Here is a 10,992-nt window from a genome sequence, read left to right on the forward strand (position 1 = left end):
AGGAGGATCCGTGCTCCTGCCCCTATACTAACCTGGAGGAGGATCCGTGCTCCTGCCCCTATACCAACCTGCAGGAGGATCCGTGCTCCTGCCCCTATATTAACCTGGAGGAGGATCCGTGCTCCTGCCCCTATACCAACCTGCAGGAGGATCCGTGCTCCTGCCCCTGCGCCAACCTGCAGGAGGATCCGTGCTCCTGCCCCTATACTAACCTGGAGGAGGATCCGTGCTCCTGCCCCTATACCAACCTGCAGGAGGATCCGTGCTCCTGCCCCTATACCAACCTGCAGGAGGATCCGTGCTCCTGCCCCTATACCAACCTGCAGGAGGATCCGTGCTCCTGCCCCTGCGCCAACCTGCAGGAGGATCCGTGCTCCTGCCCCTATACTAACCTGGAGGAGGATCCATGCTCCTGCCCCTGCGCCAACCTGCAGGAGGATCCGTGCTCCTGCCCCTATACTAACCTGCAGGAGGATCTGTGCTCCTGCCCCTATACTAACCTGCAGGAGGATCTGTGCTCCTGCCCCTATACTAACCTGGAGGAGGATCCGTGCTCCTGCCGCTGCGCCAACCTGAAGGAGGATCCGTGCTCCTGCCCCTATACCAACCTGCAGGAGGATCCGTGCTCCTGCCCCTATACTAACCTGCAGGAGGATCCGTGCTCCTGCCCCTATACTAACCTGCAGGAAGATCCGTGCTCCTGCCCCTATACCAACCTGCAGGAGGATCCGTGCTCCTGCCCCTATACCAACCTGCAGGAGGATCCGTGCTCCTGCCCCTATACCACCCTGCAGGAGGATCCGTGCTCCTGCCCCTATACCAACCTGCAGGAGGATCCGTGCTCCTGCCCCTATACTAACCTGCAGGAGGATCCGTGCTCCTGCCCCTATACTAACCTGCAGGAGGATCCGTGCTCCTGCCCCTATACTAACCTGCAGGAGGATCCGTGCTCCTGCCCCTATACCAACCTGCAGGAGGATCCGTGCTCCTGCCCCTATACTAACCTGCAGGAGGATCCATGCTCCTGCCCCAATTCTAACCTGCAGGAGGATCCGTGCTCCTGCCCCTATACCAACCTGCAGGAGGATCCGTGCTCCTGCCCCTATACTAACCTGCAGGAGGATCCGTGCTCCTGCCCCTATACTAACCTGCAGGAGGATCCGTGCTCCTACCCCTATACCAACCTGCAGGAGGATCCGTGCTCCTGCCCCTATACTAACCTGCAGGAGGATCCGTGCTCCTGCCCCTATACTAACCTGCAGGAGGATCCGTGCTCCTGCCCCTATACTAACCTGCAGGAGGATCCATGCTCCTGCCCCTGCGCCAACCTGCAGGAGGATCTGTGCTCCTGCCCCTATACGACCCTGCAGGAGGATCCGTGCTCCTACCCCTATACCAACCTGCAGGAGGATCCGTGCTCCTGCCCCTATACGACCCTGCAGGAGGATCCGTGCTCCTGCCCCTATACCAACCTGCAGGAGGATCCGTGCTCCTGCCCCTATACTAACCTGCAGGAGGATCTGTGCTCCTGCCCCTATACCAACCTGCAGGAGGATCCGTGCTCCTGCCCCTGCGCCAACCGGAAGGAGGATCCGTGCTCCTGCCCCTATACCAACCTGAAGGAGGATGCGTGCTCCTGCCGCTGCGCCAACCTGCAGGAGGATGCGTGCTCCTGCCGCTGCGCCAACCTACAGATGGACTCCAGCTCCTGCCTAACTCTAAGCTGCAAAGGTTCAGCCTTTACACAGCTACAGGTGGTATGGGGTTTGTGACAGGAGAGATCCAGTTTATGTCTCTATTCCTCCTCCAAGTTGCCTCCTGCCTATACTCCAAGCAGCAGGAGGCCTCATGTATGAGTGTCTCTGCTTCTGCTCTTGGCCCTGTATCCTGGTCCTTGACTTGCTCTGGTTCGTGGCCAGTCCTCCTTCTCCTCTATATAAAAACAAATTACTGTGGATGCTGGAATCTGAAACAAAAGAGAAAATGCTGGAAAGTCTCAGCAAGTCTGGCAGCATCTGTAGGGAGAGAAAAGAGCTAATGTTTCGAGTCTGATGACTCTTTGTCAAAGCCTTCTCCTCTTCCTGCCCATGCAATGTCTTCCATATTCTAACTTCTGTTTTTTCCAGGATGCAGATGGAGAAGCGTCCCAGAAAGCCAAGGCTTCTGCAAATGGTTCAGGATGAATGAAGACACTGAAGCATCCATCACTTTGGAGAACCTCTGAACACCAGAGTACATCTTTTCTCAGTTAAACAATGTCAAGACAACTCTGCCAATAGACACTGTGGAAGAGTAGTAATAACCCCTGTGGCAACCACTGCTTCTGTTTTGCACTTGGGGGTTTCAATTACACAGCTTGCCTCCCGATAACCTGGAGATGAATGCAACCAAAGGACACTCCTGAATGAGGACAGGCATAGTGATCATGGCAGGACTCTGTATGTAAACTATTTGTTTATCTTCATAGAGGACAGTCATTCTGCAAAGCAGAACGACACGTACACAATGTAGACCAGTGTTTCAGTTTTGTCTGCAGTATGGCATTAGTACTGGGAAAACACTCAACTGCACAGTCAGTAATATTTAGAATAGATTGTTTTCCAATGACCAATTGACACAATTGTATTGATAGCTTTTGTTGGCATTACTGCCAGTCCTAACAGCACGATATAATCACACTAACCGCACACTGGTGTCAGTGTGCCAACTTCTCATGGCCCCAGATCGATGTTCTGACAAAATGGGCTTCTTCCTATAGCCTTATAATTCGGACTGGGACTGCGTAGGTCAGATCCAAGAACATTATTTGAACATTTTTCTCTGGTGCTAAACATAGATTTCTGCTTGCCTGATACTGTTTGTGTTCATATTGGAACAGATCACCGGCACATGTTGTCCTTTCCTTACCCATTCAGAGGTTTAATCTCTCCTTGATACATGATTTAATTCAATTTTATAACCCTGCCTATCATGTTTGTAATCAGTTGTTTAGTTTTGTGAGTTTTCCAAGCTGAAATTTTGCTCTTCTGTTCATGGCCTCGGTTCTGTCAATGATCTGAATTGCAGTTCCAAAATGCAATATAAAGACTCTGGAAATGTTCAAACAAATTTTCATCAACAGCTGTATTTACTGGTTCTTTTACTTTTGTTTGTTTATTCCTGTTCGGTCTCTTTTCTAAAATAAAATGATTAAATTTATACCAGTGTTACTGCTCCAGTCACACGGTAAACACTTTGCCAGATTAAAAAAAAATAAATTTAGAGTACCCAATTATTTTTTCCAATTAAGGGGCAATTTAGCATAGCCAATCCACCTATCTTACACATCTTTGGGTTGTGGAGGTGAAACCCATGCAGACACGGGGAGAATGTGCAAACTCCTCACGGACAGTGACCCAGGGCCGGGATTCGAACCCGGGTCCTCAGCGGCGTAGGCAGCAATGCTAACCGCTGTGCCACCGTGCTGCCCCTACTTTGCCAGATTTCACAGATTAAATAAAGGACACCAAAATCATTAAGATATTCCATTCTAATGTTGTTAAAAGCAGAACGATAAATAAATATTGAGATTCCTCTTTGATGTCCTGACCCATAAATTCAGTGTTAGCAGCAGTCAGTGGTATTTTTAAAAATTAATTTTGGCATGTGGGTGTTGCTGACAAGGCCAGCATTTATTGTCCACCCTAGTTGCCCCTTGAGAAGATGGTGGTGAGTTGCCTTCTTGAACCACTGCAGTCCATGTGGTGTAGGTACACCCACAGTGCTGTTTGAGAGGGTGTGTACTGCATAAGCGACCCAAATTCGAGATTTACAACACCACCCTACAATCAAGCCCCTTGTGGTTTGTTAGTTGTTGGCTAGGAATGGAGACCACACGAACTGGGAGCCATTTAGCCCTGTGGACCTGCTCCACCATTTAATAAAATTGTGACTGATCTGATATCAGCTTCAAATCTGCATCCAGGCTACCCCCAATAACCCTTACCAAGAATCGAGCCACATCTGCCTTTGCTTCCATTGCCTTTTCAAAAACTCAAGACCCAGAGTGAAAAACAATTGTCCCCATCTCCATTTTAAATGGGTGATCCCTTATTTCTAAACAGTGATCCCCCCCACAGGAGGACACATCCACTCCGCATCCACCCTGTTAAGATCCCTCAGCATCTTGTATGTTTCAAACAATAGCATCAAACACCACATGTGCAGAAAACACTGCTCAACCTTTTCTATTCATACAAACTGGTGCTGTGATAAATTACATGTCAGATGCCTGCAACACCAGCCCTCGAAAACAGGGTCAGGTCAGATGGGATGTCTAAACTTCAAATAACTCAAACCTTATGCCCACCACCAATCATTTCTGGGTTTAACAGACCGAGGACAAAGAACAGGCAGCCAATCCACTCAGGAGGCAGGTTGACCGTTTGAATATTTTAATGAGGCTGGCCAGCTCGTCTCCCTGGTACAGGGAAACCTAACAACGGAAAGGACGAAGCATCTACACCCCTGCCTTCCTTCCCAGGATCACGTTCAGACCCCAATACACTGGTGGTGATGGGCTACTAAAGTATCTTTCTTTGCCCAGAATGTTGCTGGAGCAGCATCTGTGCAGCCAAATGGACAGCCTTGTAGCTGATGTAATACAGAGGCTTTGTCAATTCAAGAAGATGAACTGCTGACTGCAGAATACACAGTCTCTGATCTGCTTTAGGGGCCAAGGCATTTCTTGTCGTTTGTCGAGTTGGCCTTCTGGTCTATGATGCAGAGGTGAAATCAGCTACTGCTGCAGAGAATATCTGTCACTATCTAGTATGCAAAGACAGAGCAAATATTCTTCACTCAGTGAACCCTTTACTTTCAAAAAGTGGAAAGTAAACCTGCAATGAAAATCTCTCTTTCCAAAAGCCAGTTCATCTGTATTAGATTTTACTGGCCATATTTTCAAGTTTCAGGCTCCAGAATTCAGCGAGGAGAATGTCAATGTTCAAAGAAAAATCACAAGTGTCAGGTGAGAAGAACAATAAGGTCTAGTTTTATTTATTTATTTTTCAAATGTTTATTTTAAAAATAAATTTAAAGTGCGCAATTCTTTTTTTTCCCAATTAAGGGGCAATTTAGCATAGCCAGTCCACCTACCCTGCACATCTTTGGGTTGTGGGGGTGAGACCCACACAGACACAGGGAAAATGTGCAAACTCCACACGGACAGTGTGGAGCAAAATACCATGCTGCAAAGTACACACCCATGCATTTTATTTATACTGCCAATAATTCCAAGGAGGAGGAGATGTGAGACAAATGGCATTCTGGGTCCATTACAGGCTTGTCCCATGTGAACTTTCATCATAAATTCAAATCAACATTTTAGCACATGCCTGTGTGAGTTCTGCACATCAGCCATCATAGTCTGAAAGCATTTTGCCCAATTATCTCTGAAGTCTGTGCTTGATTTGGATTTTGTTTATTGTCACATGTACCGAGGCACAGTGAAAAATACTTTTCTGCGAGCAGCTCAACAGGTCATTAAGTACATGGGAAGAAAAGGAAATAAAAGAAAATACATAATAGAGCAACACAAGGTACACAATGTAACTACGTAATACCGGCATCGGGTGAAGCATACAGGGGTGTAGTGTTAATGAGATCAGGCCATAAGAGGGTCGTTTAGGAGTCTGGTAGCAGCAGGGAAGAAGCTGTTTTTGAGTCTGTTCGTGCTTGTTCTCAGACTTTTGTATCTCCTGCCCGATGGAGGAAGTTGGAAGAGTGAGTAAGCTGGATGGGAGGGGTCTTTGATTATGCTGCCCGCTTTCCCCAGGCAACGGGAGGTGTAGATGGAGTCAGGTTTGTGCGATGGACTGGGCCGTGTTCACGACTCACTGAAGTTTCTTGCGGTCTTGGATCGAGCAGTTGCCATACCAGGCTGTGATGCAGCCTGATAGGATGCTTTCTATGGTGCATCTATAAAAGTTGGTAAGGGTTAATGTGGACATGCCGAATTTCTTTAGTTTCCTGAGGAAGTATAGGCGCTGTTGTGCTTTCTTGGTGGTAGCGTCGACGTGATTGGACCAGGACAGATTTTTGGAGATGTGCACCCCCAAGGAATTTGAAACTGCTAACCATCTCCACCTCGGCCCCATTGATGTTGACAGATGTGCGTATAGTACTTTGCTTTCTGAAGTCAATGACCAGCTCTTTAGTTTTGCTGGCACTGAGGGATAGATTGTTGTCGCTGTACCACTCCACTAGGTTCTCTATCTGCCTCCTGTATTCTACTCGTCGTTATTCGAGATCCGGTCCACTATGGTCGCATTGTCAGCAAACTTGTAGATGGAGTTGGAACCAGGTTTTGCCACGCAGTCGTGTGTGTACAGGGAGTAGAGTAGGGGGTTAAGTACGCAGCCTTGCGGGGCTCCGGTATTGAGGATTATTGTGGAGGTGTTGATGTTTATTCTTACTGACTGTGGTCTGTGGGTCAGAAAGTCGAGGATCCAGTTGCAGAGTGGGGAGCCAAGTCCTAGGTTTTGGAGCTTTGATATGAGCTTGGCTGGGATTATGGTGTTGAAGGCGGAGCTGTAGTCAATAATTAGGAGTCTGTTGTGGGTTGTGATTCCTTGTGGAAGTTGGTAAGAAAAATATATGTTAACCTTCTGTACTGTAAATTTTATGATTCTATACATGAAAATGGATTTACTGACACAGCAAATTGGAGATTGGAACTTGTGTGTGGAAATATTTGTTTTCGTTAGTGCTGCATGTGCATTGGCCACAAGGGGGCAGCAGTGATCCTAGCTCACAATAATATCTGAACGCATCATCACTGACATGTCCAATTTATCTTTTTGGATAAATTGAAAGTACCCAATTGTTTTTTCCCAATTAAAGGGCAATTTAGCATGGCCAATTCACCTACCCTACACATCTTTGAGTTGTGGGGTTTGACCCGTGCGAACACGGGAGAATGTGCAAACTCCACACGGAAAGTGACTTGGGGCCGGGGTTGAACCCGGGTCCTCGGCACTGTGAGGCAGCAGTGCTAACCACTGCACCACTGTGTTGCCGAGACATGTTCAATTTACATCCCTTACCTGCAGTCTCACCATCAGCAACTCCAAGCACAAGGGATGAAATCCTTGGGATAGTAGTAAAGGCACCATGGTTACTTCCACCCTCAGCACTTCTTGTCCAACCACCTGAAGGCATTAAGGCCGAACAGCAGGTTTTGCCAAGATCCAATTCTCAACATTGAAATTAGAGCTGATGAAACATCCCGACCAATTGACAGGGAATCCTCAGCTGAGAATAAAGAATCTTTTATGTACAGAGGGTGGAGTCTTTGCAGTAAACTGATGCAAAATAGTGGAATCTGGGTCATTGTCAGAATCTGCAGGCTGGACAAATCAGGTAACCAAAGAGTTAGAAACTAAACGAGTGTAAATTAGAAGCATCGGTGACTAAATTCTCGAGGTGAGGGCAGAAGTCGCCAATGAAATGGAAGGGATCGGAGTAGGATTGGAACAGTTATAAACACAAAAAAGAGACAAGTGACAGATATCGCCAAGACTCTCACAAAATGTGTATTCTTTTATCTGGAAGAAGTGAAGTTAAGTAGAATTTTCTTTCCCAGCTAGGATGAACAGGGATTTGGAGGGAATTTCTTGACTTGCTGTTGATCTAATGTCTCAGTATTTCAATGCTACACCATCGACATAACTATTTTAGCAAATTAGCATATTTAGCACAGTGATTAGCACTGTTGCTTCACAGCTCCAGAGACCTGGGTTCGATTCCTGGCTTGGGTCACTGTCTGCACGTTCTCACTGTGTTTGCATGGGTTCCTTCCGGGTACTCCGACTTCCTCCCACGAGTTCCGAAAGACGGGCTGTTAGGTAATTTGGACATTTTGAATTCTCCCTCGGTGTACCCGAACAGGCGCCAGAATGTGGCGACTAGGGGATTTTCATAGTAACGCCATTGCAGTGTTAATGTGAGCCTACATGTGACATGAATAAAGATTATTATTATTATTTACTTGTTTAAATCTTGACTTCCGAAGCATCTAAAGTTTGTTGGAGACAGTTCTATAGGCTTTAGTTCTGTTCAGACAGCCAGCATTTAGGTCTTAGTTTGTACATTGAGGGTGTGCCAAAGATGGCTCCACATTCACCCAGTGTCCAGCCAAGGTGAAATTTAAAAAAAAATTTAGAGTACCCAATTCATTTTTTCCAATAAGGGGCATTGCCAATCCACCTACTCTGCACATCTTTGGGTTGTGGGGCGAAACCCACGCAAACACGGGAAGAATGTGCAAATCCACACGGACAGTGACCCAGAGCCGGGATCGAACCTGGGACCTCGGCACCGTGAAGCAACAGGGCTAACCCACTGCGTCACCGTGCTGCCCAGCAAGGTGAAATTAACATTCTTGCCACCAGTGGCAGGCAATGACTATCTCTAACAAGTGACAATCTAACCATCTCCCTTAAAGTTCAAAAGCATGACCATCACTAAATTCCCCATCATCAACCTCATGGAAATCATTATTGACCAGTAACCTAACTGGACCAACCATAGAAATACTGTGGCTACAAGACAGAGACTGGCAAATCTCACCTCCTGACTCCTCAACTCAGGCACTTATCAAGAGTGTGATGGAATACTCTCAATTTCCTGGACGAGTGTGGCTCGAACAAATCTCAAGAAACTCAACACCATCCAGGATAAAACAACACTCTTCCTCGGCTCATCATCCACCACCGTATATATTTACTTTCTCTGTGTTATGGCGCTGAGGACCCAGGTTCGATCCCGGCTCTGGGTCACTGTCCGTGTGGAGTTTGCACATTCTCCCAGTGTCTGCGTGAGTCTCACCCCCACAACCCAAAAGATGAGCAGGGTTGTTGAATTGCCCCTTAATTGGAAACAAAAGAATTGGGTACTCTAAATTAAAAAATATATATAGTTATTCCCTCCACCAACGTCACACAATGTTGGCAGCAGTGTGTACCCTCTACAAGATGCAGTGTCGTAACTCGCAAAGCTTCTTTTATCATCACCTTCTAAACCCGGGATCTCTGCCACCTGGAAGGACAGGGGCAACCGGTACATTGGAACATTACCACCTGCAAGTTTCCCTCCAAGCCACACATCACCCTGATTTGGAAATATATTGCTGCGCCTGGGTCAAAATCCAAAACAAAAAAAGCAGATCCCTCCTAGGATATTGTCAATTGACAGTCCTCATTTTGGGGACTAGCAAATATATGAGGAGATAATTAATTTGATCACTTGCATGACAAACACCCTACTTACAAATTCATTTTCACAAGAGGAAAATGTACAGAATCTATTTGTATTTCAGCTAATCATTCTGTCCAATGGATCTGAACAAGCTGCTTTAACCAGCAAACTATTGGATTGAGGGTTCAAAAGAAGATGATGTCATGTGAGAGTACCTTTGGGAAATGGATGTTTATTACTGCAGTGATGTCAGAGAGTGGGTGGAGCTGGGCTGCCTGTCAGCTTTTTATTTTCGTTTTAGGCTGTTTGCTGCAGGGTGTGTTTTAGTTTAGTTTTCAGAGCTGGATAGCTGCAGTCACAGCCAGAAGGTGTATTAGAGTCTCTCTCTCTAATCTAAAGACTGTAAATCAATCCTGGTGATTTAAAACTAATAACTGCTCTTACTCGTGACTTTAACCTGATGTTCTTCTGCTGAAAGTTTTTTTAAAAAGTCTTCTGGATGTTAAAAGGACAGCTTACAAATTACTTAGTGTTGTATTCTTTGGGGGTTGTATTTGAATTAATGGTTGCTAAGATGGTCACTGTATGTTTTAAAAAGGTTAACTTGAGTTCATAGAATAAACATTGTTTTGCTTTAAAAAATACTTTTCCATTTCTGCTGTACCACAGCTGTAGAGTGGGCCGTGTGCTCCCCATACCACAATCTATTAAAAGTTGTGGGTCAGGTGAACTCCATGATTCACTTTGGGGTTCTCTAAACCCTGGCCCATAACAGTGAACTGGATTATTTTGCTGAATGTAGCAACATCAAACAAAGCAACATGACAGAGAACATGTTCAGTAACTAGTCGGTGCCATGGCACAGTGTGATCAGACGTTTACCCATCTGGTGTTTTATGCTCGTTGCTGTGTACTTCAACATACGTATTAAAAGTGAGTCTGAATCATATTAAATAGTGAAAAGCTACAATCGGTACAAATCGAAGAACAGAAAATGCTGAAAGCAGCCAGATCTTTCAGTGGCGATGAAGAAATCAGGGCCGGGATTCTCCAATAATGGGGCTATGTCTCCATGCCCGCCAGAAAACGGGCGCAAATCACTCAGGACTTTTTTCTAAAAGTCTCGGGGTAATTCTCCTTTTTTAAAGGGCTTGCAGGACCCCGGCGTGCGCTGCGGAGCTCCTGCGGAACATGGCCCCGTGGAACATGGCGGACCCGCACAGCGGGCCGGCGCAGTAGAAGGTAGGCCCCCCCAGATTGCGTGCATCCGCCGATCGATTGGCCCTCGATCGCGGGCCTGGCCGTCGTGGAAACTGATCCCCCCCCCTCCCCCAAACAGGACGGCCCCCGCAGCAGCGACGCTGAGCTCCTGCCGGGTGGAACCACACGCGAAACACGTCGGTGGGAACTCGGCCGGTCGACCACGGAGAATCGCCACGGGGGTCTCTTTCAATGGCCCCCGACCGGCACCATGTCGACCATGTACACGCGGCTGGTGGCCAGGGAATCGGGCAAAGGCGTCGCGGGTCTGACCCTCCATTCTCCGCCTCCGCGCCAGGCGCGATTGCGGCCTGGGGGCTCCGGGAATCCCAGCCCAGATTCTTAATGAATGCCTTGACTACATGAAAACTGTCAACACTGAAACAACCAAAAAAGGATGGGCGGCAGGGACACGGGTTCAATTCTGACCTGTGACTGTCTGTGCGAAGTCTGCACTTTCTCCCTGTGTCTGCATAAGTTTCCTCCGGGTGCTCC

The 10,992-nt window shown here is 47.2% G+C and overlaps 1 protein-coding gene across 10 annotated transcripts in view; it reads left to right on the forward strand.

Annotated features, from left to right (window-relative positions):
- Positions 1-3,108, forward strand: part of letm2 (leucine zipper-EF-hand containing transmembrane protein 2) — a 41,188-nt gene extending 38,080 nt beyond the window's left edge. For all 10 annotated transcript variants that reach the window (XM_038785309.1, XM_038785306.1, XM_038785311.1 and 7 more), the window contains one exon: positions 2,127-3,108. In XM_038785309.1, coding sequence (XP_038641237.1) covers positions 2,127-2,183 — 57 coding nt within the window. In that variant the 3' untranslated portion in view covers positions 2,184-3,108. The remainder of the gene's footprint in view (positions 1-2,126) is intronic.
- Positions 3,109-10,992: the final 7,884 nt, after the last annotated feature.

Source organism: Scyliorhinus canicula, chromosome 26, assembly GCF_902713615.1.
Source record: "Scyliorhinus canicula chromosome 26, sScyCan1.1, whole genome shotgun sequence".
NCBI classification, from domain to species: domain Eukaryota; kingdom Metazoa; phylum Chordata; class Chondrichthyes; order Carcharhiniformes; family Scyliorhinidae; genus Scyliorhinus; species Scyliorhinus canicula.